The sequence below is a fragment of the Alexandromys fortis genome, unplaced genomic scaffold, assembly GCF_014885135.2.
Source record: "Alexandromys fortis isolate MF-2015 unplaced genomic scaffold, M_Fortis_MF-2015_v1.1 scaffold_94, whole genome shotgun sequence".
NCBI lineage: Eukaryota > Metazoa > Chordata > Mammalia > Rodentia > Cricetidae > Alexandromys > Alexandromys fortis.
Window position 1 is genome coordinate 4,430,668 of NW_026067979.1, and position 27,808 is coordinate 4,458,475.

At 43.9% G+C, this 27,808-nt stretch overlaps 1 protein-coding gene across 5 annotated transcripts in view; it reads left to right on the forward strand.

The window, feature by feature from the left end:
* The first annotated feature begins 719 nt into the window (after positions 1-719).
* Positions 720-27,808, forward strand: part of Piezo2 (piezo type mechanosensitive ion channel component 2) — a 340,070-nt gene continuing 312,981 nt past the window's right edge. For all 5 annotated transcript variants that reach the window (XR_007594600.1, XM_050157961.1, XM_050157964.1 and 2 more), the window contains exon 1: positions 720-1,652. Coding sequence is in view for 4 of the 5 variants with exons in the window: in XM_050157961.1 (XP_050013918.1) it covers positions 1,589-1,652 (64 nt within the window). In the remaining variant the exon portion in view is untranslated. The remainder of the gene's footprint in view (positions 1,653-27,808) is intronic.

Here is a 27,808-nt window from a genome sequence, read left to right on the forward strand (position 1 = left end):
TAAAAAGCAAGGTGGTGGAAGCTACTAGGAGACCATTTCGCGCACCATTATATGAATGATATTCTCTTGAGAACACCAATAAGAAAGAAACAAAGCCACGATAAAACCATAGTTCCCTGGAAGTACCCAACGTAGGTGTACGTCTGAATCTCCACACTCAATCCAAAAACAAAACAAAAACAAACAAACAAACAAACAAAAAAACAAGATTACCCAGAACCTGTTCAGAGTGGCAACTTCTGAATTAGACTTGGGCAAGGTTCTGGATGAATCTGGGTTCTAGTTCAACATCAGCGAGTAGTGTGTATATACCCGCTAAGGCATCCAAGTTCTTTGCTAATGTGATACATTTGTACATTTTCTCTTATGTGTTAAGTAATTCTCTGCTCTTAGTCTCATGACCATTACACGAGGATGGAATGGCAAGATGAACAGGCAGAGACAGAATGTAAAGAGCTGCTGGTTTGTGAGGCCAAGGGCTGCAGGGCGCCCAGCGCCAGTCCAGTACGAGCCATGGGAGCGCTGTCTACCCTGGGAGCCCCCTGCTGAGTTTGGGGTGCAGCAGAGACGCGCGCGCCCCACGCCGGTGAGTGGCGCCTGCTTCTCCAGGCACGCAAGGGCGGGCTCGACGCCGCTTGGAGCTGCCTTCCCATTGGCCCTGGGACACGCCGGTCGGGAGTGAGAGCTTGCAAAGTTTCATTGAAGGAGGAGAAGCGCGCGCGCCCTCCGGGGAGCCGGAGCTGCGTGGCTCCTGAGAGGCTGCTGGACCGCCGACTGGGGACGCGGGGGCCTCTTCACGGTTCCCGGGTTTTCTTTTCTCACTGAAGTCGCGGCGGTGGCGCCGCTCTCTGCGTTACTGGTCCCTGCGCAGGTTCGCGCGGTTCCTCTCTCTGAGGACGGTACTCGCATCTCCCACAGGCTGGCAGCGCGACCCCGGCGTGTCGGGGATGGTTTTGCGCGCCCCGCAGCTGGCGCCGGGCTCGCCCTGGCCTGAAGCTGGGGGGCGCTGAGGCTGAGAGGAGCAGCTGCTCATCAATCTGCCCCGAGGCCCGGACTCCTGGACGCTGCTTCCAGAGCTTCAGGCCACTGTCTTTAGCGCACCGGGAGCGCCACAGTACTTGTGGGCGTCGGAGCCAGGGCTACACCACCCAGACACGCTGACTTCCAAGGTGTTCGGCTAGAAACTCCGGGCCATCCCTGAACGCCGACTCCTGAGCAGGCAGAGGACAGCTAGCTTCCTTCATCCCTTCTCCTCACCGCCCCCATCCCTCACCACTCCCAGAGTGTCCCTCCCTTGGCTCATTCCCAGGCGACCCCTGAAGCAGCTGCAGCTGGATTCCACACTTCATGGGCGGGCCGCAGGGGCTCGGGCGCTTGCCTAGCTGGTTGCCAAGAGCCCGGTGAGCAGCGGGTCCAGCCCGTCGAGCGCGCCCTCGGGGCGGAGAGCGCCGCTCCAGCCAAGGCAATGCCAGGGTGGCTGCGAGCCGCCGGCCGCGTGAGGCCATAGGCAGGCATGGACCTGACTTCCCATCTCTAGGGACCCCCGAGCTTCGCCCTTCTGTTCGGACTAGCAAGGACTCACAACAGGATGGCTTCGGAAGTGGTGTGCGGGCTGGTCTTCAGGCTGCTGCTCCCCATTTGCCTGGCAGTAGGTGAGTGTGGTTTGCTCATGGAGGTGACTAAGGAAGACAACAGGGTCCAGAGCTCCGGGATTGGGTTCCAAGAGCCCGCTGCACACTCTGTATGGCAGAAGCTTCAGAAATGAGCTGTTGGGAGTGTGTCAACCCTGCGCTCTAACTTGGCGATCTAGGGCGCAGGATCAGGGTCTTTTTTAGACAGCTGGGGTAGCCAAGATTGGCACGCTGTGGGGACCCGTTCAGTTTAACTTAGTCTCTGGTGGGCTTCCTTTAGAGAAGTACTGACGTGTGTATAAAGGATGCTAGCTGGGCTGGGAAGTGATTATGGCCAAATGACCAGACTTTGTTAGAACACTACCCACCACCAGCAGCACCACCAGTGAGCACCTTCACCTCCATCTCCACCCTCTCTAGAGTCCCCAGATGCTCATGACATGGTGGTGATGTGACTCAGAAGGGACTCAGGCCATCTCTCCTCCAGCCTACACTCCAGCAACCAAATAGGAAGAAGTGAACAATCCCAATAATGGTAAAAAGAAAAGGAGACACTAGGCAGGGGGAACGGCCTTGATGATTCTCTATGTTACCCCCACAACAGCCTCCATTTACAACAAAAGGGGCTGGGTCTTTGAGGTTGTCAAGCACCTCCAGACCGAGTCCCACACTTGCTGTGGCAGCTTTCTCCATATGCTTAAAGGCTTAGAGAGTGGGATCTAAAATCATTCCTTGGGACAGACCAGATTAAGAAGTCCCTTGGGGAGACTCAGTGATGCTCCCAGGGAGCACCTCATCTTCTTAGGTGACTCTAGGGAGTTAGGAGAAGGTGTCAGGTTTGAAGATTACAGCAGCTGTCAGAGTGAAGAAGTCTGCAGGTTTTTGCGCTGAGTGTCACATTCAGTCCTGGAGTTAAATATGACAGAACTCCAAAGCCTGGCTTTCTCACTCCCCCCACCAGGGTTAGAAAATACAACATAATACCAAGTTGTTTTTACATAGAGATCCTCTCCTTTCCACGAAAGGAAACATGTTTGCTTTTTGTTTGTTTCATTTGGGTTTTGTATCTTGAAGGAGTTAGAAAACTGGGAATTACATTGGTGATAAATGTGTCATTTGTTCGGGTAATCTAAAAGCGAGTTCTGGAGTTTGGATGCCTGCAGGAGTGACAGCTTTAGGGAGAAGCCTCTGGGAGACTTCGGTGCGAGAAACCAGGGCTCTGGGAGAGGAGTAAGCAGCAAGGCATTGCATCAGGTGCTTCTAGAAGAGAAGCACCCAGGCCGACAGGCTGATGTTGACCTGGACTGTGAGTTTCCAGGTCCCAAGCAGGGCCATTTGGGTGGTGATCATTGTTCTGGTGTGTGGGAGGAAGGCAGCTTCCTCAAAGTCCGCGTGAGCTTTGACTTTACCAGCTTTGACAGCAATTTTGAAGAGATTTCTTTAGGCGTGCGGCACACAGGTGGTGTCACTCTTTCTGTCTCCTGTCTTTGTTGCACCTAGCTAGCATCTTGCCAATTGGATTTGTTAATTGAAAATAAGTTAGGTGCCAAGTTCACCAGGCACTTTTTAACTTAAGAGGAGGGTCCTTGGGCCAGAAGCCCCCTCATCCACACAGCCTTTCCACCTCTCCCCTGCACTCCCCCTCGGCTCCATCCCTCTCTTTACCTACTGCCCTGGGTTGTTTAACCCCTTGCCTGGGGCAGCAGTTTTTGCAGGGGCTGTTGGAAGAGTTAAACAGGTGGCCACCTACAGCCATATGGATCCACTCTGTGAAATGACAACAGGGAATGGTCCCTTGATTGACTGCCATCTTATTTAGGGTTGGGGCTTTTGTAGGACTCAGCTCACTGCCCCTTTCCTCCAAGTCACAGATACCGTGTAGGGTTAGTCCCTCTAGACTTTGATGATACACTACTGAAGGCCTTTAGTGGGACAAATTCACTCAGCCATACTAGAAAAAAGTAATGCAGTGTAGTGGCTCCAGGGGGCCTGGGGCAAAGCAAAAGCACTGCTCCAAAGCTGTGGTCCCAGTTCCATCAGGCCTCCTATTTCTCCCACAAACCCTCCCTGTTGCGGGAGGTCCTTCTGCCCCTCCACTTACGCCTTCACCTCCCTGCAGTGCCCATGTGTGCAAATTTGAGCCAAGGGATTGGATTCATCTCAGGATGCAGATGGAGCCTGCTCTGAGGTTGGGACTTTCTTGGGAGGAGCTGGACTTGCAGAGCCACAGGAATTGTATCCCTCGCCCCATCCTGCTTCCTTGCAAGTTTCCTGGACAGCTGAGTCAGTCCAGGGGACATGCAGGGGTCACCTCCCCTGTTTACTCCTTCCTCTGACTCCCACACCTCTGTGGATTAAGGAAATATGGGAATATGCTAATGTATTGTGGTTATATGAGTATGTAAGAGTGTCTGCTTAGTGTGTGAATACATGTGGATATGAGTTATGTGAGGTTATAAGATGATATGAATTAATCTGTGTGTGTGTGTGTGCGTGTGTGTGTGTGTGTGTGTGTGTGTGTGTTTGGTATTAGGTATTGGTGCCCTCAGCTCAGCCTATAGTGTGTGACTTCTGCCGGCCTCCTAAAGTCTGATGATGGAAGAGGGAAAAGGAGAAGTTCCTGGATGGAGAGAGAAGCTCTTCTGGGAATGCTCACACCACGAATCCTTTGCTTGTTGGCTACTACTTAGGAAAGATGACCTGGGTCCTCAGACACACGGTACCTTGAATCACTTCACTCTAAAAGAGAGTTGGGTAGAAATCACTTTATTTCATCTTTTGGTTCCCTTCTACAGGAAATAGAGATTTTTTCAAGGTTATTGAGGGTGTTTAGGTCTGCTTGCTCCCAAGGTGCCACTAAATCAAATGTTCAGATTTCCCTAATATCCTGGGCCTGGAGATCGCAGTGACCTGCTTGCTATTAGAATCGATTTTGCATTTTCTCCATCTATTTTTATATCTGGGTAAGGCAGCCTTCAAAGCCTCGCCTTTATAGACACTCCATACATTTCCTTTCAACCTTCTCTCATGGGATGTTGACATTTTCCTGCAAGAGTGCCCTACTCCTTTCAACCAATGAGCGATGTTGAAAACGGACTGCCTTTGTGTTTAGCCCAATGCTTAAGTTTTGTTTAATTGAAGGAATTAAAAGGAAAGTGGTAAGTGATGTCAGGCCTCTTGTGTGCAGGTGTTGTATGTTAGCAAATAAACCAAACTATACTAGAATATTCTGTTTGCCATCCACAATGAATATCTGTCGATAGATGTGTCCATCTCCATAGCTACTGGACATGTCTGGCATCTCCAGAATAATCTATGACTACTTGCTAGCCATTTGGTTTTATATGCATAACATAAAAGAGAACGGCAAAGCTCTTCTGTAATATGATATCTATAGTAACTGTAGTAATAATAGCTGAACATTGATGAGTGCCTTACATATATATTTTATGCAGTTTTTTTTTTCTTTCAGAATGATTTCAATTTCCAAATCATGCCTTTTATTTTCCTTCTGGTCCTGGAGAATGAATGTATCCAGAGCCTAACATATTCTAAGTATCGAAAGACAGGAACCCAAAACAAGAACCTAGATGTCGGAACTGGATCAGAGACCATGGTGGAACAATGCTTGCTGCCTCATGCCCATTGGCTTGCTTAGCTACATTTCTTAGACAGCCCAGGCTCACCTGTTGTGGGGATGACACCGCACACAGTGGTCCAGATCTTTCTGCATAAATTAGTAATTACAAAAATGCCTCCCAGATAAATCAAACGTTAGCAATTAAGAAAATGCTTCACAGACAAGGCCACAAACCAGTCTGGTAGAGGCAAATCCATTTTCCCAGCTGTGTCTAGGTTTGTGTCAAGCCAACAAAAACTAGCAACTGGATTAAATTTGGGGCTCCTTTTGATATGTGTGTAGCTGTGGCTATTAATATTTCTTTTTACAGCAAATTTTTGCTATTAGAAATAATTTTGAAAATCACACTCTACATAGTCCAAACATTGCAAATGAAGCTATTTTTTTTTAATCTAATCATTAGGAGGCTTTTATGTGATTTGTGCTGACTAATGCTATCGTAACCCTCAAGGGCAGGGGGTTTTAGCTGTTGAAGGATTCATCAAAAGCACTTAAAATACTTTTGATTTTGGTCACATCTTTGCAGCCTGTTTATTACTGTTAATTACTCCTGGAAATGAAAGGCTTACATTAGCGATTCTCAACCTTCCTAACGCCAGGACACTTTAATACAGTTCCTCATGCTGTGGTGACCCCACAACCATAACATTATTTTTGTTGCTACTTCAGGCCTACAATTTTGCTACTGCTATGAACGGTAATTTCAGTATCTGTGTTTTCCAGAGGTTGCAGGTGACTCCACTGAATGGCTCATTGAACCCTACCATGGGCAGTGACCCACGGGTTGAGAACCACTGGCTTAGCAACCTAACAAAATATTTCAACCCAGATGAACATGAGTGGCGGTCACTGGAGACGTGGGGGCTGGAGTTCCATGTGGGAATCTTGCTTTGCAGGAAGTGTGTTTAGTCATAGATAGAGGCTAGAATATTGTCTTGGACTTCTCTTTTGAGTGAGGACATGCTGTCAGCTGATCATGCCCTGCCTGTGGCCATCTCTATATGAGTCTCTCTCTATATGAGTCTAGAGTCATTTTTGTTTTTACTGGTTTCTTCCTCTTCCTTCCTGTAAACGAGAGTCAGGAGTACTGGCTTCTGGGTACGAGTGTACACAATCGCCTTTGTCATGCCTAATAAACTGAGGGTGCTGCCTTATATAGATGTAAGAAGCCAATCAGGAGAGTTGGCCTGCCTGCTCAGAACTCCCAGACCAGCAAGTAGTGATCTGGGCCACGAGGAGGTCACAGAAAGACTAGGATTCAGTGCAAAGCAACATAGTACCTTTGTAGTGTCTAGTCACAAAGATTAGTGTGTTTGTGACAAGCAGGGTTTTTAAATAACCAGGATCTTCTCAACACAGTAATGCAGTGTTTTAGATACTAATCCTCTTATTAGAAACATATTCTCTTCATGATTGCAACTGTTTGTTTTTGTCTTTGTGACAGCATGTTTACAGTTTATTTGATGTGACTTTATTTTTTAGTGTGAATCTTTCATTTCTGGTCTTTGATAAGTTACATAGTGGCAATGTATATACTATTATAAATTTTTGCATAAATATTCAGGAGAACTTAGAATAAACAGGATAAACATATCTAGACGTTTAAGGATAATTATTAGGTACTGAAAACATACTTCTGTGGTGAAGCGTACTTACTGATCTTTGAAGGAGTTAGAATTTGGTTCCTAGCACCCACATGGGCAGTTCACAACCATCTGTAAATACAGCTCCAGGGAGACCCAATGCCCTCTTCTGACCTCCATAGGCACTGACACTCCTTTCGCACAAACAAAATAAACCTTAGAAAAAGAGCAAGTAATAACAATATGATTATACTAAGTGTGTGATGTATTAGACACCATTAAATTTTGTAGTATGTGTAGATTAATGTGGGATCACGCAAATAAAATAAGGAAAATGTTCCATTTGGCTGAAAGCTAAACTGTGTTGGAAAAAAAATTAAGATTTTTTTTTGAGGGGGGAATTAGGGAGTTGGAGAGATTGTTCAGTGATTCAGAACACTTACTACTTCCTAAAAGATCTAAGTTTGGTTCCCAGCACCCATGTCAGATGGCTTACAACCACACTAACTCAAGCTAAAAGGAACCCAAGACCTTCTGCTAGCCTCCCCAGGCACATGGGAGTGAGCCCCATGCACACAAATAAAAAAAATAACATCAGTTTTGAAAAAAGAAATAGTTGGTTGGTTATCAGCATTGCTGTTTCTTACACTCCTCAATGTCCACATGGTCATCAGACACCACAAGGCACAACCAAAAGGAGGAGGGGACCCAAACACAGCAGCCTGTGCGGAGAGCCACCGGCTTGGAGTGTCGAATAATTCCAGACATCTTAAATTGTCCAGTTATTCGGAACCCAGCACGTTTTGCTCCACCCTTGTGCTCATATTTTGGGAGGCTGAGATCTGCACCTGCTGAACGTGCTCTCACCCCTGAGCCACACCTCTAGTCCTTTGCTGTTAATAATTTTTAAAAATTTAGAGCGATAACATTTTTTTTAACATTTTTAAAAATATTTTTCAAAAAGTTTTGAAGCTGTGTTAGTTATCTTTCTGTCTCACTCCAAATGACAAACTCACTTGCTTTCTGTTCCTTTCCTTGTTTGGTTGTTCCTGTGGCAGCAGGACATGTGAGGTGTAAAATGATGCTCACTTCATGGTTGCTAGGAAACAGAGAGGGAGAGGGAGGAGCAGGGTTCCTATATCCCTCACAATAACGTGGGTCCTAGGAACCTAATTTCCTCCCCCACCTCCAGTTATCTCACAGGCTGGGGGACAAGCCTTCAATATCTAGACCTTTGGGGAACAGTCTAGAATGCAAGTATTATAATATAACATAGTTTACTAGTTTAAGGTGTCTTCGGCTGAGACCATGACACTCGGTGCCTTTCCTTCCCTTTGTGGTAGGATGGTAAAGCTTTGTGGTTTTTACCTGCTGGCTATAAAATTCTGCATTGGAAACAAACCTGCACAAAAGGAGAATTTGATTATGGATGAACACAGTGGCATGCTTTTATCTATGAGTTTTCAAATCTTAAGTATGTTTTATAAGAAAGACTTGCTGTGTGTGTGTGTGTGTGTGTGTGTGTGTGTGTGTGGTGTGTGTTTCACTGGTGTGATTCTATCAGTCATCTGGGCCTTAAGAACCTTTCTGATACTTCCCTTAGGAAGTTATTGATCCTATGACCCAAACTGAAGTGATTGTCCCCTCTGTGTGGTTTCAAACTCGAAAGTCTACATCTTATTTTTGTTTTTTGAAAGTCTACATCTTTGCTAGCACCAAGCACCTCACTCCCATCGCATGCAGGCTGTAGACTTCTCTGCTGTGCCCAGGTTCTACATCAAGTGGGCAATCCAGGTGCCCTTAACTCCTTGACCAGCGCATTTGCAATGAGTCTGTTGTCACTACCCCTTGGCCAATGAAAATCCCATCCACCGTGTGCCTGGATCTGAAGTGTTGTATAGGCACGCCATCACTGTTCCATCCTGGTCCCTGGGTGTGAACTACTCTGCATCCGGTGGGTCGTGTAGCAGGCAGAGCCCCAAACTCTCTTAGTCTTAGTCTTTCCCTGTCTTTACCATGTGCAGAGCTGATGTATACTCCAGGAATTGCTCATAGCCAACCCCCCAGTTCCCATTGCCATTCTTCAGGGGAGAAGGTTTGCAGCTTCTCTCTGGGCTCAGATCTATGTTTGCCTGAACCTCAATCAAATCCTGATTCCCCTGTCTTCCCCCACCTCCAACATGGCTTTCCCATGAGCCCCAGAAACTCTCATTCCTGCCTTGTACTGACTCGGCTCTTTTCTCTGGTTGATAGCTTGTCCCTGTGGTTTTCTTCCTGAGTCCTGCTATCTAAGCAGGTTTCCCAGTGTGATGGGGCTTGTCTAGAACCAACATTATTTCTCTCAAATGGGAACGAAGAAGTCTGGAGTAGATAACAAACGTGGAGGATGTAAGACCCCATCTTACACCAAGGGTCCAGTGCTTGTACTTTTGTACATCACACACTGAGAGGGAGTGGTTGCCTCTGAGTTGGGAATACTTCACTGTACCAGGCACTATTGGGCTCCAGGAGGCAATGCCAAAGGGCAACACTCAGCCATGGAAGGCCAGGTGTGTTTTATCTGTTGATGGGGAATAGAGGCAAAGGGGAATTGGGAAACTCTGTGCCACGGAGGTCTACAACATCCATTGTTCATGGTGTGTTTTGTTTTGTTTTTAAGTGAATTTTTAAGGTATATTTTGAATTTTGACTTGGTCCATATTAAGTGGAGGATATTTTGTTTACATGAGAAGTCTAGCTTGAACCACCAAAATAGAGTCAGAGCTGCAGTCAGTTCCCAGGCCTGAGAAATTCACACACACAAAACTGAAGGGTGAGGAGGGACCTTGCATTTTGCCTTTCTTACCTATGAAGATCGTGCAAATATTTGGGCAGTGATGGAATGCCTGCTCGTTGCCCAAATATCAATGTGAGTTATTTTCTTTCTGTCACCTGACTGTGCTTCAGATGAGCGGGGTAAGAGAGGTCCAAGAGGTGAATATGGGATAATCTATAAATCAGGGCACTGTTGGGGGTCAGTATGTTACTGGGGCTCATTATGAAGACCTCCAACAGAGAAAGTGGCAAATCCTTCCTAGGGCTGGACCCTCCGTTCAGGAAATCAAACATGTGAATTATTATTGCACATGGTTTCGGGCTTTTGTCCATTCAAATTTCTTTTGCAATTATTCTACACTGGCTAAAAAGCTGAGTTTTTGTTGGGTGATCACACATCTGGCTTTTATATGCAGATGTGTGGCGTTAATCAAGTTACAGATACCTCCACTCTTTGGATAGTTTGTCTGCACGGGGGATGATAAAGACATTAAACTCCTAGGAATTCTTCAGGTTTCAATAGCACTCGGTGTTGAGGGCTTTGAATGGTGCCCTCATTCTAGACCGAAGTGAGTCATTGTGATAGGTGAAGGAAATGTGTTGGCTGGATGGAAGACACGCTCACCAAGAGCAATGCGGTCTCATGGGCAGACAACTTAAGAGTTCTGGTCAACACTTCCTGCAGTTACCGAGCGTAAATGAAGTTTACAGACTGTTGAAAGTTCCAAGTCAAAGCCACCGGAAGATTCCAAGGCTCTGTTCGTTGTTCCTGGGATACAATATGACATTGGTGACATCGCCTCCTCTGTCTTTGAAATTCCCAGACCAAACACATTGCATTGCCCTCACAGCCTCACCTGGTGCCTTGTTCATTTTCATCACAGAGTTGTGTTTGGGGGTCTAGTCTTTGCTTTTATGCACCTTCAAGACCTGTGGTCCTTGTTAGCATCCTGGCAATAGTGTCCTAATATGTAGAAGACACTGAGACCAGTTTTTAAGTTACTGCTTTCCTAACTTAAAACATTTTGGGGGACTCTACCAGTGCAGCTGTCAAGAAAGGGCTCTCAGAGAGTGAGCCCTCAGCCTCATTATTTTCTCTTGGATATATCCAAACTGAATATAGAGGTATTAGTTTAGCATCTCCTACTTATTACTTTCCAAGTTCCTGACTATAAAATTTACAGCAGGCTAGTTTATGTCCTGTAACTTTCATAAATGAGAATATTGTTATGGTGGCAAGTCATATCTGCTCCCTGCTGTGCAGTAGACAGAGGAGGAAAAAACCCAGTTGATACTGTGAAGTTTGACCAGAGTAGCATCCTTGAAGCACATATTACTTTTTAAAATGCTTTCAGCTCTTCTGAAACCACACACATCGATCTGTTTTCTCTTGTGGTCAAATCCTTTCGGTCAGCAGTTCTGGCCACAGGTAGAGGAAAGGAAGAAGAAGGTAGAGTTTTAACAAGCTGGTGATTTTTTTTTAAAAAACCGAAACACATTGGCAATGAGTTATAGTTATATGCAGGACTGAATGGTCTTACCTGTTCTCTGCTTCCCCAGACTGCACCTGTTTGCTTCCTGCAGCTGGCTCTGACATCGCAGCGGGAAGGTAGTCCTTGGGGAAGGGTCTTGCTCTAGTGGTCTAGTGAGCAAGTCTGGATCTCATTAATAATGAACCATGTGATTTGTCCTCTGCTCCTCAAGGGCTTCATCTGTAGATTATGTTCGTTATTCTCACCGTATTGCTTCTGCGCGTCGCTTTTGAATGGGGAGGGGGAGGCTGTAAATAAACGTTCCACATCAGTTCAAGTGGCTCTGTTCTGTTAAGGGCCATCTTACTTTCACTGCCCATAAGAAAGGCTGGGAACTGCTAGCGATTTATTGTTGATCATGTCATGCAGCTACTTGAATGAGGATTTTCCAGGCCAGTTTATAAAGGAGTCACGTGGATGTGATGCAGTATGCAGTGATGGCTGCAAGTGCAACCGACTGCATGACCTTTGCTTTAGAATCAGTAGCATGCGTCTTTGCAGACATAGAGGACATTCACCATCCACATCTCATGGTTATATAAGAAAACCAAACCACTGTAGCAGCGACTGAGGCTGAGTGATCTGATGGAGATAGACTTATCTAAGGAAGATTTGAATGGAGAAAGGATGTTTTTGAGTAAAATGCCGGATTTAATCAGTGAAACATTATAGTGATACTACAGACCTTGGGACCTTTGCTAGGCAACTCTGTCAGTCCTAGAAATGTTGAGAAGGCAACATGGAATCTGCAGAAGTGCCTGGAGTGTGAACTGCCTGTCCCCGACTTCCCTCACTGTCAAACTAAATTTAAGCACTTGCTCACACTGGGATCGTCTGGACTCCTCTCACTGGACCCGATGCCTAAAACTTATCTAGCCGCTAAGCAGTAAAGCCTTCCTAGCCAATGCCAGCACTGCCACTGGCGTGCCAGACAGCCCCGTGGCACACAGCTCTGGCTACCCATTTTCAGCCAGGAGAAAAGATTACAGATCAGATTACAAGGTTGGAGAAAGAGGACTTGCCATAGCGTGGGGGATGTTTTCTTGTGAATCGGTGCTTTCCTGAGATCTCTAGTTCCCTATGACTGTTCCTTAGTCACTTCAAACCCATTTAGCAATCCTGTTTAAAGCATCATCACCTTGGCTCTGGCATTTCTTCAGAGTCATGTTGACGTTTCCATCAGAGGTGGCACTGCCTAACTACGTACTCCTCACCCAGCTCTTCTCTAGACTGGAGTTAGAAAGGTTTTATGCTATCTTTACAGCACACTCAGCCAGGTCCATTTCAACACCCAGGAGACTGAGGTAGGAGGGTGGTGGATTCGAGACTATCCCGACTTAGATAGTATGTCCTGTCTCAGTTACACACACAAACATCTAATGTCTATATTTATATACTACACATACATATGGGCTGAGAATGTACCTTTGTGTTAGGAAACTACCTGCCCACCAGGTGCAAGATAGCCTCGATAGCCTTAATTGGCAAGCAAATAAGCAAACCAAAACCAAGCCAAACACTACTGCTGGTGTACCAGCGTTCTACCATATTGTCTGTTTGAAAGGACGGGACCCAGTCCTTGCAAGCCTTTGTTAAGTTGGATACAAGCCTGGTGCAGTGGCATACACCTGTAATCCTAGCTTTTGCTACGTAGAGGCAGGGTGATTAGGAATCTAAGACTATCACATGGAGGGGAATGAATCTCAGGTGTTATTTGGCTATCGCAGACCTGTGATGGTCAAGTCGCTATAGCCCTGCTTAGATTTTCAGGTTAGATCTAGTCCCTAAATGTGTATTTTAAATATAGTGCTGTGTTTTGAAGGAAGAATGCTGGCCAAGTAAACCCTGGAGAGTCTCTAGTGTGAGCCGCACTGTCACACTGTTTAATAAATTCCAGTATGCATGGAATATATATTCTTCATCAAAATGTAACTGAAGTGAGGCTTTAATGGTCCATCAGTAGTTTTGTTTCCTTTTGTCATTTTTTGAAACCATCCTCTGGCTTGAATCAATTTTCCCTCCCTCCTCCTGAGAGCTATATATGTTTCCCAGCAGTCATCAAAACCCTCCAGTAATGGGAGACTGCATGTGCCCAGCACTCGCCTTAAAATAGCAATTGCTTTTGTTTACTTCAGAAGTCAAAGGAAAGGCGTGCCTGACTTTTGCTTGATTCTCATCTCTTTCCTACTTTGGATGGTTCCTGCTTTCTAGGTTTCTTTTCTGGCTGCCACCACCAAAAAAAGTTGAACAGTTCTAGAAAACTTAATGTGAAAGTCTCTAAGTGTGATTACATTTTCTTACTTCTGTATTTCCAGTTTATTTGCTGGCACATCACTTTAATCTCATTCCTCAATAGAACCATAGGAGATGACTTTGCTTGCCTGATTTTTTTTTCTCCTGAAAAGTTAACACATAGAGGGGGATAAGTTTGAAACAGTGTATTATAATTCTGCCAGTGTTGTCTGTAGCCTAGAGTACTGACTCGGGAGTGTTTAGCCCAGCACTTACCCAGAGTGTGAATGCCAGTACTGACCCAGCTGTGTGTAGCCCAGTACTGACTCAGAAAGCCAACTAGAGAACTTCCATATGACCCAGCTCTATACTGCATCTGGACACATATCCCTTATGGATTTTGTATCCTACAACAGTGACATTTGATCATGATGTTCCTTGATGCTCTGTTCACAAGAGCCAGGAAGTAGAGTCTGCACAGATGTTGTCAAGTGATGGAAAGCTGATAATGAACATGTGGTCCACTGTTATGCCCAAGTTTCCAGTCCCCAAATGAATTCACGGAGCTGGAATTCTGATGCAAATTACATGAGGGTTTTTAATAATATTCAAACTTAAGTTTGGACCAACACCTTTCCAGTAGAAAAGTGGATGCAGAAAGTATGGCGGGGAGCCCTGGGAAATTAGAACTTTTAAAGGGAAAACGCTGTAATCAGGGGAGTTCATGTCCTGTTGTCTTGAGATTAGGTAAGAAGGGCATAGGATAAGGTGGTTTGTGAAACCATTCGTCAGTTTTGGACTGTGAAAAACCTAACAAAGAGCCATGCATAACTGACAAGGTATCTTCAAGGACAGGATGTCTCCCAAGAACATCTGGACCTTGTTAAATTTTATGGCCTTGCTCCCTATCTTCTTAATTGTCCATTTTTAGGGAATCTGTTCACATTTCTGCCACGGCAGCACATTTCTGGAGCCGAGATCACCCGCTCCCAGCTCATTATATGGCTTAAGATGAAGCCCCTTCTTTAAAATGGGGTTCACAAAGTCAGGTCCTCATAATACACAATGGGACTTTATGCATATATAAGGAAAAATGAAATTAAGAAATTTTCAGGAAAATGAACGGAACTGGAAAAGATACTGAGTGAGGCAACACAGCCCCTGAAATTTAAACACTGCATCTTCTCTCTCCTGTGTGGATCCTGGCTTAGAATTTTTAGATTTGTGTCGAGGCTAGGAAGCTTAAAAGGTATTCTGAGAGTTGGGGGAGGGAGATGGTGCCTTAATAAATCAGGAAAGGGAGAGGAGAACACCTGCGACTCTCAGTGTCTTGAGCGGTCATTTAAGTCACTCTGAGAAGCCAAGAGTTTCGTGATTACTTGTTTGGAGACATGCTAGGGCTCATCATTCAGGGCCTTGGGCTCCAAAGCCTGTTCACTAGCTGCTTGTTCTGGCTAGAGATCTGTCACTGGACTTATATAAATACGGAATGAGCTAACACCATCAATGCTTAGTGTCCAGATTCTTAGGTTCTAAGAGGCATGCCCTGTATGCCCACAGAACTCCCATGTCTTGCCCTTGAGGATTCTGTCTTAGGACTGGGTACTGAAAAAACTCTGGTCTTCTGGAATTGCAGAGTAACTGTAAGGCCAATGAAATGGTCTTTCAGAAAAATTCCAAATCTCTCTCTTTTGGCGTGAGTACACAGCTGACTTATTGATGACCACTGTCAGAGTGACCAGAAAAAAAAATATATTTGTCCTTTTCTAATTTTGCTTGCTGACTTAGTAATGTGATTCTTTTCTTATCTTAAAATAATAAAACAAATTGTTCAGAAAGGAAGAGACTGTTTCGTGAAGGAGGCATTCATTCACTGTAGAGTGCCTGTAAGTGTCTGGAGTGGGTGTGAATACGACATCTGCAGAGTGCCTCTAAGTGTATGGGGCAGGTGGGAATTAAACCACTGTAGAGTGCTTGCAAGTGCCTGGGATGGATGCGACATAGCTATATCTAGGAATAATGGGTGGATCAAACAGCAAGAATTGAACTTGCTGCCATGGCCCTGGGTTCTCACTGGGCTCTGCATGGCCCTTCTGGAAGCTTTTCTTCCAGTCTTCTGTGTAGTCACCTCCAAGTACAGGCTTCAGGGCTTTTTGTGACAGTTAAGTTGGGTGCCTTTCTTAGGTCTTCACCCTGCAGCATTTTCTCGTGCCTCTAAGAAAACACTGAGCTGTTTTTGTTCCTCAGACACGGAGACGTTTGCTCTCTATATTTGTTCTGATCATCAGCCTTCTAGAGTTTTTGCTGAACTATCACCCCAGCCCCAGGCCTGCCTTTGCACACCACCTGACCACCCACCCACTCACAGTTCCCACCTCCTCAGTACTACTGTCTCTCTTCCTTCCTACTTATGGGTTTGCTTATTGCTGTCTGCCTTAATTTTCTCTTCTTTCCCCAGGCTAATGCATTTGTTCCAGGACCCCCGGAATCCAGCTTACCTCCTGCTATGTCTGCATTATTGCATGTGGGCACTCAACCCCTCAATTCGGCGCCTTCCATGCTCACCTAGCAAGGTTGAAAATGGCACCTCTGTGGTCATTCCTTTCTTCATTTAACTGAGGTTGAGCTTTTCTTTTTTTTCACTTGCACGTTAGAGTTGATAGTAGTATCTAAATTGTAGGGTAGCTGGGGATCTCTAAAAACGAGTGGTGGAAAAATTGTCCGACATTTCTTCAAGGTCTTCAGTATTGCAAAAATGAATGAACTAACTAATGTATTTAACAGGTGTTTTTCTGTTAAAGGGTATCTGACTTATGGGATGCATTTGATAAATATAGTTACTGTGATGTTGACATTTAATTTAAGCAAATTTGATTACAAAGCATGGTGCCTGACCCCGTGATTGTTCCCAGCATGTCTGATCCTTTGACGTTGTTATCTACAAAGTTCAGACTTGAAAACTGCCCAATGGAGTTGTATAAAAACATCACAAAAAGTTTTATGATGTTTTAAGTAAGTTCATGATTTTGTGTTTGACACATAACCATCCTTGATCACTTACAAGTCCTTGGGCCATGAATTGGACATGTCCATCTGTTGAGAAACCTTAGCCCAGACTCAGTAATTCTCAGAGTAGAGAGTACTGCTGGTGGTCATTTCCCATGGTAGGAGTGTTGTGGGTGATGGGACAAGGTCACCCAGAGACTCAGGCTTGCTACGGGATGAGGCATTTCTGTGGTGTGTCAAGAGGCTGTTCGATGGACTGAGGGACAGTAGGATGGCAGTCACAGTACTGGCTCCAGGAGCTCTGTCTGTTGTAATGCAGTGACGTGGCCATACCAGAGAACAAGAAAGAGGTAAAGCCCTGCTAGACAGAGACAGCACTCCTTGTCTCCCACATCGGCCCCCCACCCCGGGAAATGATTCATAGATAAAACTGTGCCCCTAACCACTGTTGACACCTCTGGGAATATCAAAACATGGGGAAAAATACTTTAAACCAAAGTGGCCAGTGTCTGTGTGGAAGGCTGTTTGGGTCAGTTTCTTGTGCTGTCCCCGGCAGTGGGTAGGGATACCAGTAACAAGGAGCTGTCACTCAGCTGTACTCAATGTCTTAAGTTCTTGGCTGCTAAATTCAAGAGTGATACAGGGGCACAGGCATAGTCCAGTGGCAGAGCATGAGAGCATATGTGATTAGCAATGTCCCAGGCAGGTACTTGCAACTTGCAGCTCATACAGGGCTACTGCGTGTGGCCAGATAGAGCCAGGGATGCCACAGCCCAGACCCAAATCATGAACTTGCTTAAAACATTATGTTTTATTTTTCAATTTGTTTGTGCAACTCGACCGACTAATGCTTGAGGATGAGCTTTGAAGATGACAGTATTGTGTTGTAATGTCAAAGAGTCGGACATATCTGTGTCAGGGGTTAGATTTCATTCCTGGACATCAACCCAAAAGTTAAAAAGTTTTTTTTTTTAAAAAAAGTGAGTGGATTTCAGAAATAAATACCAGCTTAAGTGTTTGGGGTAAACAACCAGGCTTGTCACACAGACACTGACAGCAGCTGGTCACGTCCGTGCCTGCTCATCTTCCAGGAGGCTCCACTGTCCTTTACGGTTGTCTGTGAGAATTACATGGGAAGCTCCCGAGTCAGGGCTATGATAAATATGCCCTCTGTTGCTCTTGGCTTATTGTATTACACACTCCTAGCCACTACAGTCAAACAGACGAGAGCCAATGCTGGCAAGGACATTCCAACACTCAGAGGAAATTGGCAGTATTGAAAGAGAGAATCCCAAGTTGCAGTCAGTGGGGGCTAGCAGGTGGTCCTCCCCTGCGCTGTAGGCTCATTCTCTGGCCGAGAACTTTTAATTCTTACTTTGAGGTTTTTATTTTTTTTTCCTTTCTTTTATGATGGCTGAAACCTGACTTCCTTATGTCAGATTGCTCTGCCTTGAAGGTCAGTCATTTATTGGGAATGGAAAGTGTCTTAGGTTCCTCAGATACATTGAGGAAACAATTCCAAGTTAGTGGAGTGCGCAGCCTGGGAAGTAAGCAGGCAACTTGTCCGATAAACAGTTGTTCAGTTGTGTTATGGGACTGGAATGACTTGTTTCCATCCTCGAGCATCTTGAGATGTAGAGGCACCATGTGCCGTGTGATGATGCTCACGACTTGGACAGAGCTGCTTGTATACGCTGGACCACATTGATGAATCCCCATTATAACTTTAAGAAGACTTGGGTTGATATTGTCATGTCTACCTCCTCGTACAGGATACCCTGTAAGCTGTAGGGCTGGGCAGTGTGTGTGTGTGTGTAAATGTTTGTGGGAATTGTTTACTAGTTGCTGATGCCCTGTGAAGTAAACACACTTCTTTTGAATTCACATGTGAGGAAATGGAACGAGAAAATGGGCTTTACAGGAGGAAAAATGACTCTGAAAAATTAAGAGATATTATTGATGTGGAGTCACACATCAGGAAGGGGTGGGTCAGGACATGGACTTCAGATATTAGTTTTTCATTTTTAATCCAGGATACATTTGGCAACCAATATATTGCTTTTGTGTGCTATCTCTGAGTCTTGTAAAAGCCTCTCATCTGAATTGTCCAATATATTTCCTCCATTTCTGCCAGAAAGATCTTTTAAAGTAGAAAATTGACTGTGTCTCTTAGTAGAGTCTAGTGCTTAAAACTGAGCCTTAGTGTGTGGATTCAAGTGTTTCATTCACTATAAGGGAAGATAAAGGACTTGGGTCCTTGTTGGGTTTTTATGATGTCTCTACCTGGAAAGACCACTTCCTTGTCTCTCCAAGGACTCTTCCTGGGACTTCACTTGAGCAAAGCTCTGCCCAGATTCAGAGGGCAGATGAGTGAGGGTAGGTGACCCTCCACTTCTGGGGGCCCATATAACAGACTACTGGGGGTTAAACATTTCCATAGAGATTTGTGTTGTGAGGCATTCTATCCTCCAGTTGTTTTCAGCTGGCATTCTTGGATGGTGGTCTGTTGTAGAAGGCATTGTATTGTGTGGTCTGACATGAAAGATGGTGACTTAAGAAATGAAGCAAATCCAGTAAGGACTTGGAAATAATCACTTACGTCATTGTCTTCGTTCCTTCTGGGACTTTATCAAGTATCTTTATGGTCCCAGAGGAATGGTAATAGTCACATGATTGGATCTAAGGTGGCTCACAGTTTCAACTGCACCTCAGGCTGAAGTATCCACTCTTGGAATGCCATTCATCCAGTCATCCAGCAAATATGTGCCAAGTTCAATACTGCACATGCTGACCTGAGCCCAAAAAGGGTATCTCTTTTTAGTCATTAAAAGACCAAAACATATATATATATATAATACTTTTGAATATGTTTAAACTTCTAAGTGTCTAAATTATTTCCCATTACACAAGATAGAAGACTTCTGTATGGTGTAACAGCACCTTTTTCATTCTTGGGAATGAAAAAGCAACTTACTCTTAAGTCTTCGTTCCTTATTTTACGCTAAAACCTTGTGGTCTCTCCTAGTGAGTCAAATTGAATGACGTTTCACTATAATGTTGGAATGTCCAAGTTTATGTTGCTACTGGACACAGAAAGTCTTCGTTCCGTTGGGCAGAATCAGTAGTAACTGGAGCGCCCACTTTGCCTGCTGTGGTTCAAGTTAGCATGCTCTTGACTATGAAAGCAAAGTGTGGCTCTTTATGTCTAGCAAGACAATCCTCCACTTGGTCTACATGAAACCCCATGTATAATCCAAAGTGAGTATGTGTGAGTTGTTGAACATATATTTTGACTCGCTTAAAAGAAGACTTATTTTAGAGAGAGTGAGCAATGTTTATAAAAAATACTTTAGTAGCTTCAGATGTGTTTAGTCCCATAGATTAATTACAGTGCTTACCTAAAACAACAATTCATGATGGATAGTAGATGATAAATGAATGGATAGATGACAGATAGGTAGGTAGGTAGATGGATGGATAGATGGATAGATAGATAGATAGATAGATAGATAGATAGATAGATAGATAGATAGACTGACCGACCAACTCTCAGAGAATTGAATTAGTACAACAGGTTGCGTTGCTTTCTATTCTGCACCTTAACTTTTCCATAGTATTTCTTTATGTGAGTAACCCACCAGGGCCAAACTAGCTTTGAACAGTGAAAATCTCAAGGACACTTCTTTTAAAGCACAATGAATCACCGACTGTTTTAAACTGAGCCATGATGAGTCAGTCAGTGTACTTGCAATAACGTGCAAATGCTTTTCTGTTGCTTTCCTTCATTTACCCAAAGAATTGCTGTCTTTATCTTTTGAATGAAAGTCAGTGAGACACAGAGTGAACACTTTCACCTTCTTCCTCCCAACCAAGCTGCACCCAGAACTTCTCACAGGCAAACTTCAAGGGCATTGTTATAAGACAGGATATAAGTGTCCCTAGGGAAAATTAAAAATTCTTGACTAGATTAGTGTATTTCTTGCCTTGGGTTGAACTTTGCCTAACGTTCAAGATACTGCATAGTCCCCTCTACAGAACCAAGGGGTTAAGCCTCATTGGGGCCTAATTACCCTGACTTAGGAGATAAGTGATTTTATGACTGATTAGCACATTGAGTTAAACCTAATGTAAAACAACGTAACAAATCAAATTTGTGTTAGTGAAGCATCCTGAGGAAATTATTTTACAATAAAATCAGTACACAGCAGACATGAGAAATTTCTCATACTACCTTTCATTCTTTGGCTAGAAGGTATTTTTTTCATCTGGCATTATTTCTGTTCTGACACACTCCAGCATAGTTGGGATATTAGTATAACATTAGTGATCGATCGTGTCTTCCTACATGGTATGATGTCCTGGTGCTGGTTGAAATAGTTTGTTCTCATCTTTGAAACAACCCTAACACATCTTGGAGTTTTCTCTCTGGGCATTTCAAACAGTTTGGCCAGTGTACTGAAACAGAAACAAGTGTGCAAGAGGGCAAGCCGGGACAATGCTTCCATGTCCCGAGCTCCCCACCCCCTGGCACAGTGTTAGGAGAGAAGGGCACTAGTATGGGGTGGCCATCTCTGGCCTGGGCTGTGCGTCAGATGTCATGGAGTCAAGTGCAGTGTATAGATGGCGACTTTACCAAGTGAAAACAAACATCACCTCTGGGGAATGGGGCAAGAAGTTTATGAGAATTAAGGGAAATATGAGAATTGCTACATCTGTGCTGACAACATAAACTTTTAACCATCCAGATAGTAGGTAAATAGAAGACTTAGTATTTTTAATGAAAGGAAGAGAAGCCAAGCTGCCAGTCTCAGGAATGTCATTGAATGCTGTCGCTGTATCCACCCAGTGGCTTTGGAACAGCTGTGTTGGGTTGCCAACATCCTTGAAGAATCTGGTATGTTGGAAGCAGAGGGCATTGACTTTGTGTCCCTCTGTCGGCTCTGGCGATGGCTCTGGTCAAGACTGCTAAGTAAAGAGAACCCTATTGATTCTGCTCCTCCCCTCATGCCAACCTTTTAGGAATGTTAGGTCTTTCACGTAGATGCTGCATTTTGATACCATGAAGAGACATCAAAAGGCAAGCTTTCTGTGTATCAATCTCAAATGTTCAAATTCTTAGGTCCTGAGAATTTTCAGACTTACTGATATAGGTGACAGGTGATATTTCGGGGAAAAATTTCTAGAAATATGTTACTTTGAACACAGTGCATGCCATCCTCTTCTTCCAGAGAAAAGCTGCAACTTATGCCATGATCTAGGTCTTCAGTTCAGGAACGCAGTGGCTAATTCAAAATGCTTTGGTGCAGGGCAGTGAAGTGTTCCCAAAGACCACAGTGCATATGTATCCACCAGCTGGGTGGATATGTGGTGTTTGCTTTAAGTGTACCTAAATGAGATGAATCCTTTTAGGACCCTTGGTCTGTGATACTGGGTGCTCAGTGAAATCATGACAAATACAACTTTAAGCACGGTGATTGATTCCCTTGTCTAAAGAGGCATATCAGCATTCCCCAAATCTCAAATTTGGTCATGTCTTGTGATTTAATCAGAGTGCCTCTAACTCTGAGAATCATATTTTGCTTCTATTCAGGAAATAATTTTCAACCCAGTATCACTTATTCAGGAAAGGTAAGTTTTCAGATTTTATTTATGTCAAGGAACAAAGCAACCCAGCTTCATAAAGCTGTATCCCCACACTTCTGGAAGCCACTGTCTTAAAGGTACTGTGTGCTTTTCCTAGTCGTGTTGCAGGGACTCAGAAAAATCTCTCCCTTTTATAGAAACCCCATATCCTTGTACAACTTACAATAACATACCAGGTAGGATTTGTAAGGGATAATGAAAGCACTGGGGCATTTTGAACGATGGCCATATGTTCAATTTCTTAAAATCTCTTATTTCATAAAAACCTTCATGCTGTGGTGACTGTTGGAAAACTGCAGCTATTTTGCATATTCTATGCATATCATGTTAAGGAACCTTCTATGGCTTCATATGCTGAGATTTCTCCCTTAAAACAGGTCTCAGAAGCTCATCTCAAATGAAGGGAAACGTGAAACTCTTCACAGGTACCTAGACCATTGTCAGGATAATCCTGTGTGATAGTCCTGTGTGATTGTACTTTGTCATTTTGCAGAACAAAGCTTCTCTGTATAGTTTTTGTTCCACCTTTCACTTGCCCTTTGTGGGGAAAGACCCAAACTAGTTCAATTAAATACATCACTTAAGTATTCAGAATGCTAATGGTTTAGTACGAGCATTTTACCTGATGTTATGGTTATTTGAAAAAATACAAAACTCGCAGTTCAATTGAAAGTTTCATGTGAGCAATATTCTTTCCTTTCAGTCTAGTGTGCTATTTTCAGGATTTTGAATAGTTGGGATTACATACAGTGTTCTTCACTTTCGCATATTTTAGGCATAACCATGACATCATATGTATGAAAATTTTATTATTCTTTGCTAATATTGACATGGCAGTGATATTTCTATTCTGCTACATGGTCTGTGTATTTAGTAATTCAGTGGCTATATACTATTATCACGAGGTAAATTCTGACCCTATGAACACATATTTATCCGGACATTTTAGCTATCTCAAATATTTCTATTTTAACATTGATTTAATATTTATCTTTCTTGACTTCAAAAAGATTTACAAAGTCTAATGGGAACAGAGAGAAATTGATACAAGGACTTTCATTCTTTGAAGTGTTTCTTTAATGTTATTTTGTTGCAGGCTGTTTTCATCTTAATATCCATTTATAAAACTTAACTTTTAGTTAGCGGCCATCTAGTAAGTGAACATATTCATTTTTGTTTTAGGCTTCTGAATTGGGAGCATTTATTTCTGTTTTGAAGAATACTCCTTTAGCTGTCCATAGCCAAGCACCACTCCTAAATACTTAGTTTTGAATGACCCTAATTTCAGAGTTCATAAATATTTAACATTTGGCTAACCTTTTATCATTATCTCTGGTGAAGACAGACAAGCAAATGACAAGATCACTTGGTGATTATGAATTTTATGTGTGCCCTGGCTTATTATTAGGTTTAGGAAATAGCAGCAGCCCGGGTCATTTAACTTCATAGTCACGAACTCCTCCTCTGCTATCCATTTGCGGGATGTTAAAAGCTGCGTCAGTGGAAGGGCTGACATATTCAGAAAGGCGTGGGAAGCTCTCTGAGCATCTCAGACCATGTGGACGCCCTCTGGCCTTACTTCACTCTTTGTGACATATTGTGATTAGGTGAGAAGAGTGTCCATATTAAGTCCTGACACGGGTAGCCTAGCTGTGGGCATTGGGTGTCTTTTCCCACCGCTCTGGGCAGTAACATTGCTCCGACCTGCTGTGGTGAGAATGGTGGCAGGTGGATGCCCCCATATGACGTAAGTGTGACTTCCTGTGTATATAAAAGACACCTGTTGAGTACAAGGTGTCTTTTCCAGTTCCTTGGAATAGAAAAAAAACAACACCCTCACCAATGCTTAAGTATGTTACGGGACCCTGGAGGTTTCCAGGCCCAGGAAAGAGTGGCTGTCAGTACTGGTCCAGCAGCATCCCCTCCAAGCTGTTAGCCTTACAATCTCTCAGGCCAAACCAGGCCCACTTAGTGTCTGAGAATTAGGCTCAAGAACCCATTCCTCCCCAAAGACCCCAGGTGAGTTGAGAACCATCTCATTAAGATCACAAGGTCAAATTTTTTCTTGCCTTGGTTGCGGACTATTTTGAATGGGCACGTGAAGTGTCAGGGGCTTGCTATCCTGGATAGCGGCGACATAGTGGGGGCAATGAAGGCAAGGGCACATGGATCTTCATCCTGGAAATGATTCTATGAGCTACTTCTTAGAAAAACAAATACTAGGGTCATTTTTCAGTATCTCCTCTGAGTATAACCAGTTCCACAGCCTTTCTGACAAGTCAGATTCTGATTCCTCCCTGAATCAGATACTTTCCCCTTGACAAAGGCAAAATTGCCTCCACTGTGTATGGATGAAACTCTGAGACAGCTGCTGGTACTCTTCACATTTTGACCCCATGTCTGTCTTTGGGAGCGTCTGAGTGGGAACTATGCAGAGGGGTGTTGAGCTGTTTTCTAGGCTACCCAGGAGGACTGCTGGCCTTGTAATTGAAAGTCTGTGGCTATAAAAGCAATTCCTATGAAATTTCATTTTCTCCAGTAGCCTTAGGAAAACACCACAGAAGCGTGCCTTTCCCTTGTGATTGTTAAAAGCCCTCCTGCCGTGTGATAAGTGTCCAGTGGTTCAATGTGAGACACTGTGAGTTTGAGTAGTTATTTCTGAGACCCTGGAGTGCTCATCCATAGCATTTGGAGATTGTTTCTAGAGTCAACAATCATTCTAGTGATAGTCTCCCTTAGTCTAAAATTTATGATATTTTTATCTTAAGGTCACACAGTGAAACCAGACTAATGTCTGGATTTACTAGAAGTCATATCATTTTCGGGAGATTAGCCATGGATAGGATATTTGAGGTCTTTCATTTGATACTTGAGAACATCCACTACATTAATACAGCTGGCCCCGCTCTACATCAGCCAGGTTGTCAGACTTGACTTTGCTGGGACGGTTGACAGCCATGACTGTTTCATTAGAATCAGGGTAGTATTGTGATGAATACTGAAAAGGAGCAGAATTAAATGTTATGTCTGAAAGGGTTGTACTGTCGTTCACATGACAAGAAAATCAGACGACAAATGTCTCTTCTCTCTCTGGTCTTTCCTCCTTGGTATCTTGCCGGGGAAGAAGGAGTGACTTCATGAGCCTCCATGTCACAAAGAATTGCCAGAGGGTAGGTATCCTATCTGATAGTCTTTGGGTAGTTTCTTTTGTCAAATAAAATATTTGTTCAAGGGCTGGAGAGATGGACCAGTGATAAAAGCTCCTGCAGCTCTTGCAGAGGATCCATGTTCAGTTCCGAGCAGCCACACAGGGTCTCACAATCCTCTATAAATAAGAATGAATTCCAGTGAGATCTACCCTTTTCAGTTATCCACTTGCATGCTTCTCAGGGAAGTGTGGCAAGAACACAGTCGTGTCCAAACCATCTTCCCCGGGACTGGTCTGTGTCCACCTACCATGCAATGGTGGCAAGTGGGAGGTTGTTTTCTCTATATGTGCAGTAAAAATGATAGATTTGTCTCAATTCTAGCACTCTACCTTAATTCCTGATTAATAACAACTTTTGTTCCACATTATATACCAATAAAGTCAGATTTAACTTCAGCCAAAGAAATCCAAGAAAGTAAAATACCTAGAAATCCAAATGTCAGCATCTTTACTTTTGATCACATCAGCTTGCTTCTGCTATGCCTTGGCTCATGCACCCAATTCTGAGCCTTAAATTTGCTCTTTCTTTGGAAAGAGACTTCTCCTCACCTAATAAATAGCCAGAGGAGCAGGGCTGTTCAAGCACGTGCCAATTAAAGATGCCTTTAGTCTTACAGAGGGTTGCTAAGACAGTTCGTTGCCACAGTGCCTTTAGCCAAAGAATCCTTTCACCCCCTTCACTGACCATGTGAACCGTAAAATGCTGGTGAGAGCCCAGCTGTACTTCTGTTGGGCTGTGGAGACGAGCGGTTTAGACCATGCTCACTGTTGTGTTGACTCAGGACCTTAAGAGAGGTGTGTATGACTCTCCTGTTCTGATGTCACCGTCCCCCAGTCCCCCGGGGACAGAGGGTGCCTCTGCCCCTGTGGATGTGCTCTGCTTCACCTACCTCCTTGGCAGAGGAGGTGTGATGGGCATGGGTTCCGCCCACGGAAAGAGAACCTTGACTCACTCACACTTACTTTGGGGTTGTGTGTATTTTGCTGATGTATTTGAGTGGCAGCCTGCCAGGGTAGCAGGAGCTTGGTCCCACTGGCCCCGTTACTAACCAACTGCAAGATGTACCTTTATCCCCAGTGCCCAAACTTATATTCAGAACAGGAAGCCATAACCACTGCATCTTGGTGATGTAGTAAACCCAAATGGTGGACTGAGGGCTCCTCCTCTGGAGGTCAGATGGTCACAGCTGGAGACTACTTCTTAACATTTGCATGTGTAATGAGCTTGTCTGAACCTTCCTTGTCATTATTCACTAAGCATGGAGTTTAATGTAATGACATTTGTATTATAGTTAATATTACAAGCCATCTAGACATGAGAGTTTTGAGAGGAACTGCACAGGTTGTGTGCAAAAATACTGTATTATATGAGAGACCTGCACATTCTTGGTTTGCTTTCAGTGGGGTCTCCTGGGACCGATTCCCTGTAGAGGCAAAAGGATGACTATACATGCAACTTTAAGGTACAGTTCCATTCTTGCTCTTAATGCTTTTTGTTTAAGAGTATTTTTCTAATCATGTTTTTTCCTTGTGCAACTTTACACATGAAATCTGGCTGTTATTAGATTGGAAATAATGTTTTATTTCAGTTGGAGGCGATTTTATTTGGATTCACATTCTTCCCTGAACAAATGGCATAGCTCATGAGTGCTATTCAGTGGATATAGATTCCATGATAATCTTCTCTAAGCGATGTTAGGGGGAGACATGCCCTAAGGCCTTTAGCAAGTGAGTATTCTAATTTCATCAGAGCAACCTTTAACCCCTCTAGTCACTTGTGTGTCTGGAGCCAGAGAATCTCTGCTCGTCTCCCAAGTCTATGGTGCTTTAGGTTTAGAGTTTGTTGTTAGAAAAAGTGTTAAGTTTACTCAGCCACATTGGTTCCTTGAAGTCACTGTCAGGCCACATTCTGACTTCCTCCTGGTCTGCAGCAGCCAGGCACAGGGGTGGTGGGAGCCCCTGGGATTTTGCTATAGGCTTCAATATTGGTTTTTTGGGGTGGTACTCGCTTGCATCCTAACACAGGGGTAAGATTAAGCAATATATGAAGGGAAGCCACGGGGATTTTTAGTGATATCATCAATCCCATTACCAAGTTTAAACAGGGCCACTGCTTTGATCTCTGTGTCATTGAACATGAATTTCAGTTGTCTGGGGTCTAATAAATGACACTTTATAGAACAGTGCTAGCAATATCTGCCAGATGTTGCCCATACAATTGTAGCTTTAACATTCCAAGACATCTTTTGTAAAGACGAGTGCAGCTAAGTGAGTGGTTTGCTTTGAAGAGAAGCAGTAAATAGTCTATAGGGCAGGTGCTAGATTGCTATACATTAGTACATCCAAATACTTACCTTTATCTGCTTAAGTTCCTTGTTTTTTTTTCCCCAATTACCATTGTACAGTAATCAAATACACCCTGGGATATCTGGGTTTTATATAAGGAAGTTTATATATCATATCAAAGTAATATACTAACAAAAGCAAGCATTTGTAAGTATGTGTCTCATTCTCATAGT